Genomic DNA, 22,840 nt, shown 5'->3' with positions numbered 1-22,840 from the left:
TCTTTTTAAAATAAATAAAAAAGGTTAAAATTTCAAAATGGCAATATCAATTATATTTAATAATTAAATATTAAAGAATTAAAATGATTAAAACAATGATTAAAGAATTAAAAGTATAACTCTGTATAAACAATTTACACAGAGTGATACTTTATACAAAACTTAATTTTTCCTGATATTTATTACAATTATTGTCAAACTTTAGACACTTCCAGTTTCGTATCACCAGACACGAAACACATTAACACTATATAATAACCACATACAAAAACTTGTGGGCATGTAAACAAACCTAGTGTCTTAAATAGGTGCCCTTTACTGACAAATTATGCTGGTTATGGCCATAAGGCTGAGAATCTTAAAATTAAAGTTTCCTAAATTTGGGATAATTTAATGCTTATTCAATCTCAACTTTTAAACATATACCTAACCTAAGGACTATTAAATTATAATTCACAAGAAATATACTTATTTTATCTATGCATGAACAAATAAACTTTGTTAATCCATAAAGTTTCATGTACAATGGAATACAAGGGCAACTTGATGCAAAGTCGATTAACTGATTTCTATATACAAGTAACCTAGCCATGAAAATACTTTACCTGTAAACTTTTGTTTGCTCATGCTTAGGTAAAATAATGATGAAAACAAGAATTACTTGTTGAATATAATTTGATTCTTTCCCACAAAATACATACTAGAAGCAAGCTAATTAAATTACTTGACTTGGGAAACTTTCATTTCAATACCTTAATGATTATTAGGCAATGGGTCCTTTTTTGGCTCCACGGAGGTCAGATCTTATTGATAATGATCATATATTTGTTTACATATTATTCTGAAATTTTTTCATGTTTTTAAAAACCAAAACTACCCAATGCAATTAATAAATTACACTAACCAAACAGCTAAAACTCATCTAACCAGTCCTACAATCATAGAAATTTTTCCAACACAAGACAATAAAACTGCCATACATCCAGAATACATACAAAGCTTTTAAATGTATATTTAAGCATTTTGACTATAAATTAGTTTTTACTACTAGTCACAAATTGGCCACTTTCTTAAAACTCACCAAACTTCACTCATACAAGGAAATATTGGAATACTACAATGTGGTATAAAAATTCCTTGCCAACATGGCTGTGAAGTCACCGACCCAGGTTCAATGATCAGATCGTTATGGTTGAGGTTACAAGAACACTTTTCGTGATTGTAATATACCCATTCTGGAATAACTAAGTAATAAGAAGAGTAAAAACCAAAACATAAATAAAAAAATCAAATACCAGAAAAATTGAAATCGTGATCCATGCAGTCAAACAGATTGCACTCCACAGACTGAAAAAGCTATTATAATTGACATACAAAATAGCAAAACAGTATTAAGAATTTCAGAAACCACACCCATAAAGTGTGACAGGAATTCCATAAATCTTCACTGCCCCTATGCAATTTCACAAAGTTGGAAGTTCCACCACATGCAAATTAAGTCAAAATTTCTGTCAATAAACAATAATCCAGGAAATTCAATACAAACATAAAGTCCAAATGACATAGACCCCACTTTTATTCCCTTGAGCTCTGAAGACAACTTATATGTCGAAACGGTTCATACTCTTTAATTTCTATTTTTATCTTTTATTTTAAATTTCAGTAGTTCATCTTTTGTATGAGCCTATTATGACACTACTATATGTATTCCTCTGTTTTTAATTTTCATATTTTTTTAATCTCTATTCTACCCCCTTCTGAAAAAAGTTCCAATGCATTTTTAATCTGACAGTTCTAAAAATCCCTTAGAGCTCATTATTGTTTTAATGGTTTTCTGTTTATATTTACTGATGTTGTTTCATCAAAAATTTTAAAGTAAACAAAGATTATTTAAAGGTATGTCAAAAATTACTCTTCTTATATCATCTCTCTTTCAATATATGTTTACAACACATATCATTCATGTCTTAATTTAACTGCAGTAAAAAAAAAAGCCAATGATTTAATATAAAGGGTGCTTCTTTAGAAAATAAGCTATAAGTAGTGACATTTGTTTATAGTTTCTGATGTCCACAATTTACTACTATACCAGTATGTAGCAGTACTACACATATACCACAGTAAATATGAGTAAATCTAACGTTTACTGTAAAACTCAGTCAAATGAATTTAAGCCAGGAGCTAAAGCTTTGAGACCTTTATTTTATTCAAGAGTATAAATTTATGAGTATGCTGTAGATTTTTTGGCCAAAAAAAAAATGAATGCAAAAAATGATAACATATAGTTAAATCGACTAGTTTTGCCACATATGCTAGTGGCAGTACTAAAACTGAACATGTAGGAACCGCTACACAAAATTTAAAAAAAAAAAAAGAAAAAAAAAAGTGAAAAGTGGAAGCTGGCATGGGTCAGTCATTATTCAGTAGGTACGTATGATAGTTGGCAGAGAAGTAAGTTTGATGTGTGGAAAATCTATAACTAACTTCCAAATAACACAAAAACATTCCTTGGTTTCTGTTGAGTGTGTCTTGTGGGGGCACCGAAGTAGTCTCTATAGAAGACAACTTCTATTTTATGTGATATTTGGGAGTCACTTATTAGATTTTTCTACGCATTACACTTAACTTTTTGCCAACTATCATGCATATCTACTGAACAATGACTGACCTGTGCTGGCTTCCATGCTCCACATGTTTCTGATTTTATACTTTTGTGTAACGGTTGTTCAGTTTTAGTTATGTAATAGTTCATGTTACTGCTTATTGTATTTTTTTTTTGTTCTTCCTAACTCAGAAGAAGAAGTCACTACAATATGTAGCAAAACTAGTCAGGTTAACTCTCTATATTATCATGACCTATTAAACCCAGTGTCAATTATTGTTTGTCAAAGTATAAATTAATACTCTAGTAGAAAAACATCCAACAAATAACACACCAATTTGGAAGATAACTGTTTAGAGGAAACTAGTGTACTGATTAATTGTGCTGGACTAACACACATACCATATCTCTTGAATGTATGTTGGGAAATGATGACAAAATACTTATTAATGGATTCATTTCTGTGAACCCATTTCTTAGAAATATATATATATATTTTTTTTCCAACCATCTGTTTCAATGTATACCCATGCAGAAAAACCACATTAAAATAGGGAAAAAAATTACTATTTCCTAAAAAATAGTTTAAAAAATGCATTTTGTGAAATTCTTCAATACAGACTTTTTCCAATTGGGATAGCAACAGTTCAATGCCTCTTGCCAGTACAATAATTTCTTAACACTTCAAAAATAACATACGTTAAAAAGAAATAGAAACACAGCAGGCTAAATCTGATGAAACTGCTTGATGGCAAAATGATTTTATTGATGCATTATTTTAGTTAGTTATTTATTAGTAAGAGAGCTGTTGGTATAAGTCAATCTTAACAATCAACCAAATCAGAAACAAATCTCATGGAAAAATCGAACAAGTTGAAGCAAGCTTAATTATAGATTGCAATTGGATGATTTTGTAGTTTGTTTAATGAATATACTAATCTCCATAGGAATGTCATCTTACTTGCTGACAAAGCATGGATAGTGAAAAGATGCAAAAAACTGATTTGGAGAAAGGAATTTGTATTATGAAATCTTAAAAACTAAGAATTCTTAATATGGGAAGATGAAGACTGAAAAATTATTAATGCATTGTCTAATTCTAAAATCCAAATTAAAACATTTGCTGCTGAAGATTGCGTGATAGAACAATATAGGTGCAATTTTGTCAGCACATACGATTATGTTAAAATCACCTACACCTAAATACAAATATCAGTCTTGTAATTTCAATTGGAAAAGAGGCTTGTCCCCCCCCCCACAATTTCTTTACTGTATATGGCTAATTCAAGAGAGGGCACCCACTCTACAGCAAACCGCATCATCTACACCAACAGCATCTACTGCCTACCACTACCAGCATTTTCACAGACAATCAAAAACATCCATGCCCAAGGCAGGATTCACACCAGCAGCCTTTTGGCTGGAAAGCGGATACGCTAACCACTTCGATGTATGCTATTACTATGACATAATATGCTCATATTTTTTAAACTCATATGTTCTATTTTTTAAACTAATCTTATATTCCAGATGCTCACTAAATGTTCAATGAAAATTTTGCTTCTGCACAATAAATTAAAATTAACATTTCGATAAGTAACTGGTTCCAATTTATTACTCAGCATCTTTGTCTTACAGCAGTGTTGTCCAAAGCACTGCACACGGGCCGCATGCGGCCAGCGGTGTGATTTTGTGCGGCCAGCCTCAGGTTTTGATTTCACGAGCGGAAAAATAAAATGACAATTTGAATTGAATGCGTATTAGATATTTTAATTCTATCACTAATCGATAATCTCGATGTTGGTAATTTTATTTGGTGCTTTTACATCACTATATACCCATGTGTTTTTCAAATATTAGATGTGTCAAAGAAGCATTCTTACACCGTTTTGTTCAAATGCACATGCTCTGGGCCCTCACTGGGAACGTGAGCACGCGATTAGTGCGCAATTAGTGTTGTTCGTTTGTTCAGCTTTCAAGGTTGTGTCGCTGCTGCTCACCAAATTACTAGATATGCATTGTGATGCAGCCCTTGGATAATTTTTTTTTTTTTTTTAATGCGGCCCTTGGATTACCTAAAGTTGGACAGCCCTACTTACATTATTATAACACACACACACACCTGTGTGAGTATATATATATATACACATATATATAAAATAAACAAACAAATGATAATGCAAAACATATCAAGGTGCTAAATCGAAAAACCATGTAAAGTATTAAAAGACATGCATTCACTTCACAGATTTTTAGACTATTTTACTATGAATTAGTCAGTAATAATATTACAATTTTAAATTATTGCCATATAAGAGTCACCACAGCCTCAAAAGTCTTGCAACTCTCAAGGTATGTAGTAGTAGCAGCAGTAGTTTGAAAAGAATAATAAATGTAACCCATAGTTTGAGCATATCCAAACTCAGTCAGTTCGAGTTCTCATTTGTACTCAGATGTTTCTGGATTTTTTATTTAATTTATTATGTAAAATTTTATAAGTCAGAAGTTGCAAAACAAGTACAAGTAACTTTTGTTGTGTGTGTATGTGGTTTATTTACAAATGTTAGACAGCAGCAACATCACTCATGCAGTAAGGATGGCATACTTTCATTACCTGTGTGAAAATATGTTTACAACACTTTAAAATGGAAACTGGGTCTCATGACAAGAAGATTTAAAGAAGAAGAACTAGTTACTAGTCACTTAAGGAACCAAATAATTTTGGACTTGCACTGTAGTACCAAAACTGCAAGATTTATAAGAATTCTAGAAGTCAAACTTAAGGAAAGTACTTTAGGTGGAACCTAAAATCAGGGAAGTATTAAAAGATGAGGAATTTGAAATGATTCTCACTGAAAGAAAATTAAAAGCCCCAAAATCGCTGAAAGACACTGAAGGGTTTTTTGGAGAACAAAGCTATTGAGCACTAAGTTGATCAATTTATAACAATGTACTAGAAGATGGCAGACATGATATCACAGACAATTCACTTTCTTTATTCTTACCTAGGCTTCCTGAAAATTCTGGTGCAGTGAGTGATAAGCAAGGTTGAATGGCTCTACCAGAACATCATGGTAATGGAGCAACAAACACATTGTTGCTCCATTACCACGATGTTCTCACAAATGGGAATGAAGTACTTGTAAGAATTTAAATTTGGGTATTTAAAAGTATATATATTTACATAATGACAATTATGTTCTCCTCACTACACAATACTTAGCCAAGCTTGTGTCTTGGAATATAGGTAACAACAATTCCTGATGTGATGGGGGGGGGGGGGGAATTCTTTTAAATTCTAAGCCTTAAAATACCTAGAATCTACCAGTTTTGTTCCTAGTTACAAATGACCAGTGCAATGCTCTAAAATCTACTAAAGGATTGATTCTTAAATAAGCAAGGAAAGTAGAAATAGAAAAATATTTTAAACTAATGAAGCAGAAAACATACTAAATCTACAAGTTCTGTGTAACTCCGATTAAAAGGTAAATGACTCATTCAGAATATTTTTATTTTTCCACACAAGACATACTGTAAAAATTTATAAATTATTAGAGCTGAAAGAAAATGATAGTGAATAATAAAAAATAAAATCATGTAAAATTGAAAATAAAATAATAAAAGTCATTGTAATTTCTTTAAATCAACAATCATTTTAGTTGCTTAGAAATATATAGTATTTATAAATTATTTCAGTTTCTGATAGTTTGAATTAACAATTATTATAGATTTGGTAATGCTCATAAATACCATAACTGTCATTTAAAGTCTTAACAACTGGATAAATACATTCATGAAAAATATCAATGCATTCCACTATTAATTTATCTTATGTAGTTCCTCATATGAGGGAGACTGGGATTCATTGTTTTAATCCAACTTTCTTATGGTAGTGTTTCCATATGTATAAAAACAAGTGATCGTAATTATATTCAAGAAGTGAATATATTACAATTATTACTTATGTAGCAAGCTGCATATATATATAAAAGAATCTTCATTGGTTTTAACTTGAATAGAATTTCTCTAAAGAGGTCTTTTTTTGGAATTAAAATAATTTATAATATTTTAGCCCATTTTATTTTTAAACACAAACATGAAAACCCTGTTTTACCAACAACAATCATCTACTACACAAGACTTTCACTAGTTACCCAATGAATTATAATGCTCTGTTCATTTACATATATATTTTATAATCTTCACATATATAATATACACATTTTCTATACATTCATTGTTATAATTTGAATTAAAGACTTTTTAAAGATAAAAACAATGTTTACTCACAAACAAAACAAAAGTGACTCACCATAAAAATCAGGATGATAAATGTTAAAAACCATTAAAGCTGGGGTGATATATGGATCATCCATCTACAATTCAATTAACACATACACTAATATGATTATGGAAACAAAACATCAAATATTTTTTTTTTCAGTACACGGCTTAAGTACAGGGATGAGGAAATGTATATTTTGTGCACATCTGCTAGAAAAACCATGTGATATGACCAAACAGATCTATACAGCCCCTGACACTGAAGCAGTGTGGAGAAGGTAGGGTAAACATTACTACATTTATTTATGCTCATTTAATTGGGGAATGTAGCTAGTGAAAATAGACTTTCTGAACAGTGTGGTACATAAATGAAGACATAGGCCATGCCTCCACGGTGAGACTACTTAAATTCAACAATTCCATATAACTTATGGCTAACCTTTGGCATTAAATACTAGTCTATATTCACACAACAAGGAGGTCCAGGCCATGTGGAATCTCACTTTCTAGACCCACTAGGCAGATTGAGGTACTGTGTGTATCACAGCAACTGTATAGTGAAGCATCTACATCACATTTGACAGAATTACAGTTCTTTAATATATGTATATATACATACATATATAATGTATGTATGTACATATATATATAGAGAGAGAGAGACAGATAGATATTTATGCTTCACATGCACTAGAGAACTCTACGGAGCACAACATATTACATTAATTGTCAATTTTGACCCTCTTATTCAGATGATCCATCTTATAATCCATTAAAATGGAAAGACTACCCTTCTGTTTATTAACACCAAATAAGATAATTTATGCTATGTTGCCCAACCTTCTGCTGTTAGTCGTGTCCTCTTAGCTTGAGATCCTTCATATTCTGCAACTGTAGGATCTGGTGAAGAGGATGGAGTCAAAGAATGTCCAGGAGAAAGACGGCTTTGTGTTGATGAAGGCTGGTGAAGACTTACATCTCGTGCTGGAGATATAGGCTCACTTTTGATCTTCATGGAAAGAGGAGAATTTGTGGGTGGAGGAGTGCCAGCACTAAGAGTCAAGTGAGGCATTGTATGAGTTGTCACTGTGGCACTTGGGCTATAAAATATACTTCACTTAAAATAATTGTAAATTAACATAATACAACTGAATACAATTTTTAAGCCAAATAATGCAATAATGAATATTTTCTTGTATACCTTTTCAATCATTTTAAAAATTCAACTAGCTTACCTGGAATACAGCATACAAACAAAAACTTGAAAATGATCCATCTATTTCCAGAGCGCATAACTGATGATCAATATGAAATATTTTGCTTTATTATAGTGTGAAGAAATTCATGTCATGTGTGTAGATAAAAAAAAATGTTTGACATATAATTGGTAACAGCATTATTATGCTTTGTTGCAGATTTATTATGCAATATCATGTTCATTAATGTTTGCTAACAATTATTATTAATGGTGTCTCATAATGAGACAAGTCTTCCAACCAAGAAGATTTGTCTCATCTAGGGTAGCAATGGCAAACTCACCTACAAAAGGTTTTTTTGTAGTCTCACACTGGGTCACAAAACTCATTTCCTACCTAAAGACAATCAGAAACAAGGCAGGATTTGAATCAGCAAATCACCAACTACCAAATGTAGTTCAAGGTTGTCTTTATGTTCATCACGCAATACCTGGAACAAAACCATCCTCACAGTCTTGGCATAAGACCAACTAACTCAGTGGAGGAAAAACAAAAAAGAGATTTTTTTTTATTTATTTATTTATTTATTACACCCTTTAATTTATACAAAAACATATACTATTACTGACTTATTCAATAGTACTAAATTAGATAAGCATTCTGCATACATTTTTAATTAAACCATTCTCCAAAGATAATTATCTAATTAAGTTACATAGATTTCCTGCTATATTCCACTGCTGATCTTTTCCTTCACTATCTTTATATTAGATAGTGAAAATATATAAACTGCAAGTGCAGGAAAATAACTCCATCTGTGATTATTAGAATTCGGAGAACTAAATTTAAATAATTACGGTTTTATGAAACACAAACAAGAAGTGTTACTTACGATGACCTTCCAAAATTTAGAAAGTTTAAGGCAATCATTTTTGTTGATGTATATGTGGGTTTTGCAACTTTCTTTATATAACCTTTCAAGAAGAAGAAAAAGTCCTATACAAAAGTTATTCCTAAGAATTCTATGCCTAGTGGATGCAACTGGCCAAACCTGACTTATCAGACTCTTGATATTATAGATGAATCAGAGATGAACAACCCATCTGCCCATAATAACAAAGGCTGCATGAACACGGGATCCTGTAAACTAGAGGTGGATATTTATCTTTCGGAGAGACTATGAAGGAATTCAGTTTTTTGAACTGGATGGAACAAAAATTGTAAGTCAGTATGACAAAGAAGTATTGCAATATTCTCTAACAGTCAATTTAATAAGTGGAATTGAAATTCTAGAAACTTTTTCTCTAGGAGGATTATGAATTATTTTATCAATTACTTTTGTATTGTAACCATTAGAAATGAAAGTAGCTGTAATAAAGAATAGTCCCTTTTTTAAAGGAGAATCAGTAGAACATAGTTCATGTGCATTGTGAACTAAAGTTTTAATTACACCATATTTCTAACAAGGGTGATGATGTGAAGTAGCATTAATATATTTACAAGTACATGGTTTTCTGTATAAAGAAAAGTGCAGACCATTATGTTGATGTAGAATAAGAAAATCCCAAAAGGGGGGGGGAGAACTGTTATCTTCTACTTCAGGTGTAAATTTAATTCTTCGGTTTACTGACTTAATTTTCTCAAGAAATTCATGAAGTTTGGACAAAGAAGAGTTCCATATAGCAAAAATATCAATGTATCTTGTGTTAAATCCTGAATGAAGAGAATTATGATATAATAGCGTTTCATTCAGGATTTAACACGATCTGCCATTCCCTGAGCCAAATTTGCTCATCAGATAAATATCAAATTATTACTTACTGTTGTATATTCCATAATTATAAAATAATTATATATTCTAATACTTGTTAGTTATTTATCTTGTGCTAATTCTTTGTAGAGTGTATATATCCTATGTAAACTGTGCACGGAAACTTGGAACTTAATCTGTTTGTGTAAACCATTGCCAAGGACTTAGCCAGTATAACAGAAACTAAGTGCTGTGAGAAATTATGAAGTTTTCCGCCAGTGTACATTTTGACGTTAGTTAGTATGCTGTGTTAACGGAGAAACCACGAGGCGGATTTTGGTGTGAAAATGGGAGAGAAGAGACATGCGCTGTTGATATAGAAAAGGAGAACGAAGCGGGAACTGGTGAAACCAAGTGGAAGAGATAGACAAGGGAGCTCTCTGTTGTTTGACTTACCTTTTCTCAGGCTCTTGTTTGTATCTGGAATTCTATTTCCTCATCCAGTAATAGTGAAGGACAAGAGGCATGACAAGGAAACCTGAAGGATAGTCAATTTAGAGCAAGGAGGCATGTGTTCCCGAGCCAACCAAACTGCTACTAAAACCAAGGTTCTTTCGTACTAATGTGAGCTGAGAGAGAGAGAAAGCTATTAAGAAGCAAAGAAGTGTTTTCGAGAACCAGTGATAATAGGCAAAGTATACCAATTGTTCCGGTAAGGAAATCCTTTCTATGTTTTTTGTGAATATACTTAAAGGAAGCATATTGTCATAATAACAGTTCAATTCTGAACGTATGATTTCGTGAATCTTGTTCCAAGAGAACGTGATATAAGTTAGTGACTGATTTACTAAGAATTACAGTAATAGATTGATAGGACTTTAGAAATTCCTTGGTATGTGTGCTTTATATATCCTGAACAGCTAAACAGAGTCAACATTTGAAGCACACTGAATAGTTAACCTTGTCTAAAAAAATATTTGTGCTTAGAAGCTTTTAACAATAAGAAGGGTAGAAATCAAGTGATCCTAGTACATAGTACATTACTGGGCAACTCGTTGCAAAGGTGGAGGAAGAAGTTCAGATCGCTATTCTTAGGTATTTTCCATAATGTAAAAACACATTTCTTAGGAAATGTATGCTGTTATTACATTATGGAGGTTATGTTATTACATTATTACATTAACAGCATACATTTCCTAAGAAATGTGTTTTTACATTATGGAAAATACCTAAGAATAGCGATCTGAACTTCTTCCTCCACCTTTGCAACGAGTTGCCCAGTAATGTACTATGTACTAGGATCACTTGCATTGGCTAACGCTAGTGTCCGCCGATACTTTATAGTTTACTATATTCGGCAAGAAACTCTCTGATCTGATTCCAATCTTTGAGTTTCTTATTCGGTTTTAAAACTATGTGGGATTCAATATCCCCTTAATTTAAGTAATGTTTTCATTGCCGAAATGAAGCTTATTAGCTCTTTATACTTTAGTAGAAATCAATATGTTAAAAATCTAATCGTGCTCAGTGTACTACTCTACAGTGAAGTTATTATTGTTTCAATAAGAACTTGTTTATTTCATGATCATATTATTTAGGTTTAGAACTTTTTGGATTAATGTAATTTCATGTGTTAATGTATTAAAGGTTTCCATTTGTTTTGAATCTTGTGCTTGCCTGATTTCATTTCATTGCACCGCTCATTTAATAGTTCAAATCTAAGCGGGGAACCCTATTTAATGAGAAAGTAATATAAGACTAAGGAGAGTTTCGATCTGAATTAGAACTAAATATCTAAGGAGAGTTTTGATCTGAATTAGATTATATAACATTGTGTTTGCTGATGATTGATTCCACAGTATTGTTCATACAAATATGAATGCAGAGTGGCACAGTTAAAAATAAATTTTCTTTGTGTTCAAAAGTGGAGTCAGTCAGCCAGAACACACAACGGAGAAGAAAGACGTCATAACACTTGTCCAAAATATTTGGCTTAAGAGAAAAAACACTGAGAATATGTTTTCAAATTATTGCACAAAATAATTTGCTAGAGTAGGAGAAACAGAAGGAACTGCAATGGAATCTCCTGCTTATAAAGTTTGTTTTGACAATAAAACTAATCTGAATTTATGGCAAATATGAATAATTTTACATCAGCAGGAAAATCATTACATAATTATTCTATCATATCTACCACAATGGAATTCCTTATGAAGAGTGAAACTATGAGGGGGGGGGGAGGAGCTGAAAAGTTCTGATAAACACCTAGAACAAAAATGATATTAAAAGCAACTCTTCTTATATAACCTAAAAGAAAAAGAACAAATTATTACAATTTGATGAAACATAGGAAGTTGAAGGGTTTTAAGATATATGTTATTTCTTGTGGTTATATCAGTTGCATTTCTAATTTTTAATTATGTCATCCACAGATATCTTGATATTTAGATCTACTAGCATGCAAGGCAGTGTTCAAACTAATTTTAATTTATGGATCTGAGAGTTAGATCAGAATAAAAGTAGATCAAAGAAGATTGAAGATCACAAATATGAGAGTTCTGAAAATGATTAATGAAGGGAACAGGTGGCACTAATGGCATTAAGAACTGATATGCAGAAGGAACTTAATATTGTTGGCATTCAGGAACGTGTTAGCAGACCCACAGGAGGACCATGATCTAGGTGGATTGGTACAGTAAGGAGTGCCACAGAGCACTGAAATATATGATCAGACCATACTGGAGTTTGATCATTAAAGATAATAGATTAATTCAGAAGAAACTTGTTGAAAGAAAGTTAATGATATAAACTCTTCATTTAACACTATCATAATATCCTGCATATCACCTAAGGGTATATCAAGAATTTGATAATGAGAACATGCAAGAAATAAGAAAAGTCTTACTGATTATAATATTGTTAATAGCAGTTACAAGTAGCCCAGAATATAAGAGTATATAGGGGATTTGAAATAGGAAATCATTATTTTTAGTAGGATAAATATGAGTATCACACTGAAAATACAAAAATTGTTGTACTTTCAGTACAACAATTTTTTTTTTTTTTTTTTTTAAATCAAAGTCAAGCAGTTTTCAAAGATAAACTGTAAACAGCAAAATATTCATTACAGAAAAGCAGAGGTTTGAAAATAAGAACTAAACAGACTAAGTGTGAAAAATGCAATAATTCAGACAGAGGAATGTGGCAAAATTGTTTGCAAGGATAGAAATATCCAAACTTCATGGTGGATTCAAAATGTTAAGGAGGCAGGAAAACAGATGAGGTCAGAAGTTCTTGGTCACCACCACACACCTGCATGCCTCAAAACTACCGTCATATCTCCTTATAGCACAATTCTTCTGCTATCATCAGTAGCTCTTACCACCTCTTTCTACTCTAATGAGAAACTTTTCTTTTCTTAAAATATCCAATCCACACAGGAAAGGCCACAAGACCTATACCACATTAATGCCACGTGTGGGCAAGAGGAATAGTAGAAAGGAGGAATCTGTTCACATTATGCTTGAACAGCTAAGGGTTCTAATTTTTGGGAGAAGATAGATTGAGGGAGAATGTTCCAAAGGACAGAAATAGATGAGATGGAGGAAGCAGTGAAGGTTCAGTGAGTTTCAAAACAGACTGTAAAAGGGGTGTTGGTTAGCAGTGACTTGTTTTAATGATTTGAGGAGAGTGGAGGAATAACAGTGGCCAATGCAGCAGAGCACTGTTCATAAAAGTATCTGTAGAAGAGGCATAAAGCAGAAACTGAACGTTTATGAGAGAGAGAAAGAGGGAGGGATTGAAGTGGATATGTGAGAAGGATCATTAATTAGCCAGACTGCTCTCTTCTGGATAAAATTGAGCAATCTTAGAGATGATTTTGGTGCTTCACCTCAAATATGGGAACAATATTCCATGGCTGGCATGGATTTCAGCTTTGTATAGAGTTAGCAGTGAAGGTGTGAACCAGTATCTTGTGTGAAAAAGTACACCAAGTTGTTTGGTAGCTGCAGAAGCTATAGTTGAAATGTGGTTGAGCTAGGAAAGACTGGAGGTGCAGGTCAGTCTGAGTAGAGAAATCTGATCATGTTTGGACATCTCAGTATTACTGAAGATATATGAGATATGAGCTCTTTCTTGTGAGAGGTCAGACAGATATGAGTTTTGGTGGCAGTGAGGTTGTCCTTGCCCCACTATAGCTAGGAGATCTGAGTTCAGGTCACTGGTCATGATAGATCTTGAGGATCCTAATACTTGAAAAGTTTGTCGAATGAAAAGCAGAATGGAGTGCACTGTCATCGGCAAAGCTATCAATACGATTGGAAGTCTGGGAAAGCAGGTCATTTATGTACAAGAGGAATAGTGAGTGAAAGAACAGAACCCTAGGGTACTCCTGCATTGGTGGGGAAATCTGAGGAGAGTAAACCGTCCACCATGACAAGTAGTGAGCGACCAGTGAAAAAGTTGGAAATCCAGTTGTAGAGTGAGGCAGGCAGACCATAGGATGGCAGTTTGTTAAGTAGGATTCTGTGCCAAACACAATCAAATACCTTTGAAATGTGAAATGAGTCCAGAGGCGGGTGGTGAAAGTAAGATCAAGCTGTAGATCACAAGTGTCAGAATCCATACTGCTGGTGTTACTGAAGATAAGTTTGGTTGTTGATGATCTTCTCCATAATTTTAGAGAGAAAAATTCTCTATCAGGTTACCATTTTCATCCAACACAACTCAGTAAACACATTTAATTCCTTTACTTCTGTTATCAAGGGTAATTAAGGGTCAAAGCCATATAACTGAGGAGACCTCCACATAGCCTTTAAAAGAATGCGGAGAACAGACCAGAGTTTCTGACCTAATATACAATACTCACCTTCTCCTGGTGCACCCTGTTAGATATCTACCTGGATACCGAACGAACAAGGATGGACTGGCAGTTTGGGATTTAGCTGATCAAATTGTATTCTTATTAGCTTAAACCAAAATATAAAATTATGGTACAACATGATAGAATTTCATGTGGGCTGGATTGCTGCCCAGTTAAACAATGCCCCTGGTGTTTTCACCAGGGAACCAGGGCAAACAGCGAAATTGCAGCTGCTGGAACAAATCTTAAAACACACCCCAACTCAACATCACCAGAGTTCAGGATCGGTACTATCAACACAAGAAGCATGAATGGCAAAGAAATGGATCTAGCTGAGGAATTGGATAAGTACTACCAGATCAACATAATAGGGGTGACTGAAACAAAAACGACAAAAACTGGTGAGATCTTTCTGAGCAATAAATACAAAATGTTATATTCAGGCAATGACAAGCAAGGAAAAGCAGGAGTAGCCATAGTATTCAACACTAAATACGAAGCTAATCTTCTTGAATGGCAGGCAATCTCAAGCAGAGCGATATGAGCAAATATCAGAATGAGGAACTGGACAATGAGACTTATTTGTGACTATAGTCCCACAGAAGGTTCTACTAAGGTAGAAGTGGAAGAATTTTTTTGAGGCTTTAGACCAGTGGTTCTTAACTGGTGTTCTGCGAACTGGTTACAAGTGTTTTGCCGGTGAAAGATGTCACATGACACAGTTCTGAGTGTAACTGGCGACTCTGAATAAAATATCCAAGGAATTATTTCCATTATAACAGAACATTTAACTATATTGGAAGAAAAGATTCCAAGTTACTTTCCCTCCTTAAATACACACAATTATGACTGGGTACAAAATTCATTTGTCAGAGTTAACATAGAGTTGTGAATTTTCGTTACAAGAAGAAGAACAAGTAGTTACCTTATCAAAGGATGGTACTCTAAAAATGAAATTCTCTGAAATAACTCTTAAAGAATTTTGGATTTTTGTCCAAGTCGAATATCAAGCTCTCTCTCTCTCCATAAGGGCACTGAAAATTTTGTTACAGTTGTCAACATCATATTTGATTGAGCTCGGTTTCTAAGTATTAACCAATATAAAAAATAAAAAGCTTGAAAGACGTACTAATATAGACAAAGATAAGAGGGTAACTATATCACATATTAGACCTGATATTGCTGTAAACTGAAAAATCCAACATGCTCAAGTATTGTAATAAAATAAGTTCCATTTTTATAAAAGGCAAGTTCATGCATATGTTTATTGTTAGTTTTATGACCCTAATGCTTTTGGTGTTCCCCAAATTTTTCTTATAATCAAAAGTGTTCCGTGACTTCGAAAAGGTTAAGAACCACTGCTTTAGACAAAGCAACTGACACAATGAAAAATTGGTTCTTGTTGGGTATCTAAATAGCAGAGTAGGAAATGATTGTCAGATATACAAAAATGTCTTGGGAAAATTTGGAGAAAAGAGCAAAGCTAATAATAATGGCAAATACCTGTTAGATTTCTGCTCAGGATATGAACTGGTTATTACTAACACAATGTTCCAACATAAAAATGTGCAAAAATTCACATGGAGACAGGAGGCATGGAATAAGAAAAGTCTCATTGACTATGCTATTGTTGATAGTGATTTTTTCTCCCTGGTGCAGGACACTAGAGTGTACAGAGGATTTGAAATTGGAAGTGATCACCATCTAGTCTTGAGCAGGATAAAATTGAAATTCACAGTGAAAATAATAACATGTAAGAAAGTTTTAAAGCAAATAAAAGTTGAGCAGCTCTCAGATGTGAACTGTAGACTAAAATACATAAACATTATTCAAGAAAAAATGAGTTTTGAGAACAGGAACCAAACCTTGGAGATTCAGTGGCAAGCCCTGAAGAAAACATTGCTTGATTCAGCCAAAGAGGCAGAGTGAGGTTTTCTACAAGAATAGAAAAATCAGAACTCCATGGTGGACACAGGAAGTTAAAGAGGCTGTGAAGGAAAAGAAGAAAGCATATCAAAAGTTCCTGGCAAATAAGTCAGCTTGTGCTCTTAGAGAATACAGAGACAAATGTAAGAAAGCTATACACTATGTAAAACTAGCTAAACAAAAGTTATGGGAAGACTTTGGTAAGAACATTGAAAAAAAATATCAAGAAGGTGGCAAGATATTCTAAAGGTTGTTGAAGAAGCTCAGAAATCGAGGAAAGAGTGCTGTAAAAGAAATCAGAGATGATAAAGTTGACATGAAAACTGGAGAAAAAGATATCCTTGAAGTAAGGTATAATTACTTCGAAAAATTGCTAAATGAAACAATCAGTGATAGCACAATGGTAAAAAAACACTGACCAAGCATGCAATCAGGAATACATATTCATACTTGAAGTAGAAAAAGTCATCAAAAGGCTGAATGTGGAAAGGCAGCTGGAATAGATGATATTCGACCAGAAATGCTTAAATATGGAGGTATAAAAGTCTTGCAGTGGCTGCACCATGGTTCAGAAGGTCTGGACAGAGGGATGAATTCCAGATGATTGGAGTAGAGCTCTCATAGTACCCATGTATAAAAAGGGAAATAAAACTGAACGTGAGAATTACAGAGGTATTTCTCTGCTGAGTGCTCCTGGTAAGATTTATGCAAGTATACTTGAGAAACGGTTAAGAAGGATTGTGGAAGGGAAGTTCGATGAAGAACAAGCTGCATTCAGGCCAAATAGAGGCTGTCAGGATCAGATTTTCACTTTACGACAAATAGTTGAGAAATCATGGGAATATAACAAAGATCTGCATTTAAGTTTTGTAGATCTAGAAAAGGCATTTGACAATGCCAAGAGCGATGCTATTCAAGATACTACAGTTGTATGGTGTCAGTGGGACATTATATCAAGCAATTCTTAATCTTTATTTGAGTTGTAAGTCAGCAGTTAGAATTGAAGGAAGTACAGGAACATAATTTAATGTTAAATCTGGTGTCAGATAAGGATGTACATTATCCCCTCTGTTATTCATTATCTATATGGATCACATTATGAAGGAAAGTAGTATTAAACCTGATATCAAAATTGGGGATGTTAATGTCAGTTCTTTGCTTTATGCGGATGATGTTATACTTCTAAATAAATCCGCTACAAGTCTGCAAGATTCCCTGACTAAATTGAATAACTGTTGTAATAGATATGGTATGAAGGTCAGCAATAACAAGACAAAAACAATGAAAATAGGCAAAAGCATTGAAAATATCAACTACATTGCGAATGGAGAACCTATAGAACAAGTAAAACATTTCAGCTACTTGGGCATGATTTTTAGGAAGATGGTAAATTAGATATGGAAATAGACAACAGAATCAACAAAGCTGGTATGGTAGGAAGTCCACTAAATAAATTTATATGGAAAAAGAGAGAAATTAGTCAAAACACTAAATTAACTGTATACAAGTCAGTGTTCAAACCAATTGTAACTTATGGATCTGAGTGCTGGTTTAGAAGTAAAACACTTGACCGAAGACTAGAGACCGCAGATATAAGAGTCCTGAGAAAGATTAGAGGTGTGAATAGATTGCATCAATGGCAATATCATAGGATATTAGGAGAGAAGGTGACATTGTCAGCATCCAGGAATGCATTAGCAGAGCTAATCTCAAGTGGTATGGTGACTTAAACAGAATGGGTAAGAAAAGATTAGCAAAACAAGTGATCTCTGCCAGGTTCGCAGGAAAAAGATCCAGAGGAAGACAAAGATATAGGTGGATTGATAGAGTAAAAAGTGCCTTAGAAGACACAAATATAAGAGCTGATGATGTTGCAATCTTGATAGGTAAGAGATTGAATTGGAGGAAAATTGTAAGCATGATGTAAATTTTTCATGTCTATCATATCCTCTACACCCCTTGAAGGTACATGTCAGAAATTTGATGATGACTTCTGTTATCCCTGACCTTTGTCAATAAACACAGACCTCATTTTTGGTCTATAACAATTCTTATCAACCCAATCTCTCAGCACTAACTTCTTCACACCTGATGCTTACCCCCCCCCCTTTCAACTACCTATATTACAAAAACACCTATTTTTTTTTTTAAAGAAATATAATCATAATTGTAGTTTTTCGTACATAAAAAAAAGAAAGTTATTTCTGTGTCGATCGTTTTATAAAATCTAATAGATTTGTCTGACAGCTTAATGTCTTTTTCTTGTCACTCAAAATTTCTTCATAAGCAAGCCAATGATTTTTTTATTCCTTGCCTTGTGGCTACAATTCGTTCCCCATTAGAATCTATGTCCTCCAAAATCCGTAAACCTTTCTTTTATGATTGTTCTTACTGTGGATTTCGTGTCGACCGAACTTCTTTGCTAGCTCACAAATTTTCATTCCGCCTTCAAAATCCTTAATAATGTTGAGTTTTGTTTCCAAAGTCTATGTTTTTCTTTTCTTGCTAGCTATATCAGAATCGGACTTGCTTCTTTTGGACGACATCATTATTTTTATGTGATAAAATTTATATCAAGAACATAACATTAAACAATTGCAAGGTTTGTTTAATATATTTCATGGAGAAATATATTAAACAAAATGTTTAATATATTTTGTTTAATGAAAACAGTATGAATGGAGAACGCATGAAACACGTCAGTACTTGTTCACAGCATGTGCGACACTGGCGAACGTGGCCGGCGCCGGAAACATACAACTAGTGGTGAAGCGGAATGGGAATACGTACATATAAGAAACCGCATAACTCCGGATTCGCGTAAGTCAGGGTATGACTGTGTATATATATATCTGACTGTAAAAGTTGAACAAATCCTACAGCATATTATTATTCAGCTTAACCTAATACAATTACAGTCAGTCCCTGATTTATGATGGTATTTCATTTAATGATCACATCACAAGTTGAAAAGGTCATAAATTGGAAATCACTGTAAGAATCATAAATATGTTAACAATTTACATGCCTGAATGCTAAAATCAGGAGTGTATCCTCTGGGTGTGTGGCACATGTGGAAAATTCATGAAGAAAATTTTATCAAATAGCAGTTATCTATTTGAAATCAATAGTCATGAACATATAAAGATATTCAGAGTGTGACTATAAATCAGATAAGGCGAGCCCTGCCATCAAAGAATACAACGACTAGTCATATACGAAGAAAGAGTGATGCGATTCCCTATGTGGAGTCTGCAGCAAAGCATTGAAAATATGCATTTTCAAAAGCTAAAGGTGAGCAGAGAATATAGCACACATGCTGGCACATTTGCACTGACTGAAATTTCTACATAATTAAAGGTTTGTAGATTCTCAACAGCATGCCGACCTGATTGGCCGAGTGGTTAGTGTATCTAATTTCCCAAGCCAAGAGGTGGTGGATTTGAATCCACTAAGGGCATGGATGTCTGTGATTGTCCTATTAACCATTTACTGTATGAGTTGCTGTAACCTAGGTCCTCTGCAGTATGACTTTTGATGTCCTTGCACCATAAAAATAAAAAAATAAAATCTCAACAGCACAAGTAGGTCTACTTGGTAGATTACCTGTAGCCAGGTAGATAATTCCCCCCCCCCTTCTTTCTTTCTTTTTTTCTCTTATTTTCAAACTCAAATTTATTTGTACCCTTCACAACAATGGAACACAGTGTTGATGATTAATGTGCTCGAGTCTGGTCCCCTGGGTTTCTTTCGGATGAGAAAGTGGTGGAGATGATTCAGAGGCGAGTGGCCTGTGGAATATTCCCTATGAGGATAGATTGAAGGTGTGTGGATTGCAGAAGTAGGTTAATAGGAGAAAAAGAGGGGATATGATAGAAACATTTAAGTTGCTTAAAGGGTTTTATAGGATAGATGCAGGGGAAATGTTTCAGCACTTGGCTAGAGGGACGAGAACAAGGGGTCATCCCTGGAAGATGAATAAAGGTGTGGTTAGCAGGGGTGTGAGGACTAGATTTTTTGCTTGGAGAGTTGTGAATGAGTGGAATGGGTTATCAGTTGTGAGTGCTCTTTTCTGTTAATGGATTCAAGAAGAGGTATTATAGATTGTGTGAATGGATCGGGGATTCTGCGATGAGTCTTAGAACTCCATGGAGGTGCCCATATAACAATAAAGGATGAAACCAAGAATATAATTTCTTGGCATTTTTAATTTATAGTATAACCAAGTGAAAAATCTTTCAACATCTATATCTAATCCAGAGTGTTTTAATAATAAGTTGTAACACCTTTAGACTACTTATATATGGAAAACATGCTAAAAGACAATGAAAAAGATGTTTGTATAAAGATGTCAAGAAATTATATTTTTGGTTACACTTGGGTAAACCTGTCACTGAGTGGAACTACCACTGAGTTAAATGATCCTTCAGGTCACTCGTTGGGTAATCTGAGGGATCACACAAGTTTTTGGAGAGGTATTTTCTCACATGTATAATATGTCTGCATATTATACATGTCTGTATAATATGCAGACATATTATACATGTCTGTAAAGATATGTGCCTTGCATTATGGGATAATGCGGCAATTGATGTGAAGTCACCAGCCTCTATATAATACAAGTAGTCTAGTCATGAAGTTATTTTATGTGCAAACTTGTTTGCTTACACTTGGATAAAGGATGAAACCAAGAATATAATTTCTTGTCATCTTTAATGTATAGTATAATCAAGTGAATAAACTTTGAATAATTCAAATTCTAACATACAAAAGATCTAAAGTACTAATTTGGTGCCCTCTAATGTTGAAAAAAGGAGTTGATCGTTTTTGGGAGACTGTTATTGTAAGATAACAGTCTCCCAAATTTTTGGCAAATTAATGCAATCATACTTGTTCAGGTTAGGAGAATGCTTCATAGCCATGGCTGACTCCTAACCTGAACAAGTATGGTTGCATTAAATTGCCAAAAATTTGGGAGACTTATTTTATAATCAATTCCTACATAGCTATAATACTTCTTTTTTATAACATTAGAGGGCACCAAATTAGAACATAGATCATTTGTCCATTACAATTTGCATTGTTGTGTTTTTACTCATTGTTGCATGTTGACTGTAACATGTAATGTGCTCTAAAGATGCTGATTTGAAATCTAGTGAAATATAAGCCAGTTAATAAACTTTTTTTTTTTTTTTAATATAAGTTAGTTGGTTTGGTGTTGTAATACATTAAAATAAGTTATGAATAACATTCAACACCTATTAGTGTGTCGATGATATTTTGTGTACACATTTTCAAACTGAGAAGATGTGATCAAGTTAAAAATTGTTAATGATTGTAAACCATATCTGCCTCATCTAAATTTACACAGCATTATATTTCTGAAATAAAGGATTAAACTGATATAAAAACAGAACAGTTTTTTTTTTCCTTAATAAAGTAAGTTTTTATACAAGTTTAATGATATTTTTAAAATAATGTTGCCATACTACTACAGAACACCCACTATATCTTTTGTTATACCGGGTGATTATACAATAACGTCAAGTGTTCAGAGCCCTCTAGCGAGTAATGTATTGGACGAAACACACCAATATTCGGTAGACGTACACAGTGGAACATGGAGATTCAATTTAACGAAAAAAAAAAAAAAAATAGTACCAAAAGTCGCCAACAGGGGAAATTTTGGGACTGCCAAATTAATTTTAGTAGGTGTGACTAATGAATAACTAAATAGCAAATGAGAGACAGCACATCAATTTCATGACGTTTATGAGGTTCAATATGACCACCATTCTGATGTTCCAGGAACTGCATACAGTGCACAACATATCGCAATTGATTTGTCTCACATGTATCGTTATTCGATCTTTCAAGTTGGAATATCGGGTACATGTCCTTGATACACAATACTTTTAAGAAATTCCCACAGCCAAAAGTCACAAGGATTGAGATCAGGCGATCTCGGTGGCCATGGTGTGGGAAATGCACGACTAATGATTCTTCTGTCAGAGAAATGTTGTCGCAAAACACTGTACCTGAAGTCCGATGTGGGGGAGGTGCACCATCCTGCATGAAGATGGTCGAATCAAGACATCCTCTTTGCTGCAGTTGTGTAACCACAAAGTTCTGTAGCATATTGGCATACCTGTTAGCATTGACGGAACAGGTCACTGGTCCATTTTGGCGATTTTCCTCGTAAAAGTATGGACCGATGA

At 33.7% G+C, this 22,840-nt stretch overlaps 1 protein-coding gene across 4 annotated transcripts in view; it reads right to left on the bottom strand.

Annotated features, from left to right (window-relative positions):
• Window positions 1–6,183: 6,183 nt before the first annotated feature.
• LOC150108562 (myocyte-specific enhancer factor 2C-like) overlaps window positions 6,184–22,840 on the bottom strand; it is a 279,724-nt gene continuing 263,067 nt past the window's right edge. For all 4 annotated transcript variants that reach the window (XM_090415997.1, XM_090416001.1, XM_090415999.1 and 1 more), the window contains exon 10: window positions 6,184–7,986. In XM_090415997.1, the coding sequence (XP_090272123.1) occupies window positions 7,713–7,986 (274 nt within the window). In that variant the 3' untranslated portion in view covers window positions 6,184–7,712. The remainder of the gene's footprint in view (window positions 7,987–22,840) is intronic.

This window comes from Typopeltis vanoorti, chromosome 3 (assembly GCF_054136105.1).
Source record: "Typopeltis vanoorti isolate ZY-2024b chromosome 3, IOZ_Tvanoo_1.0, whole genome shotgun sequence".
Classification (NCBI taxonomy): Eukaryota; Metazoa; Arthropoda; class Arachnida; order Uropygi; family Thelyphonidae; genus Typopeltis; species Typopeltis vanoorti.
Note: the sequence above shows the minus strand (reverse complement) of the source record. Positions and strands in the feature narration are given on the sequence as shown.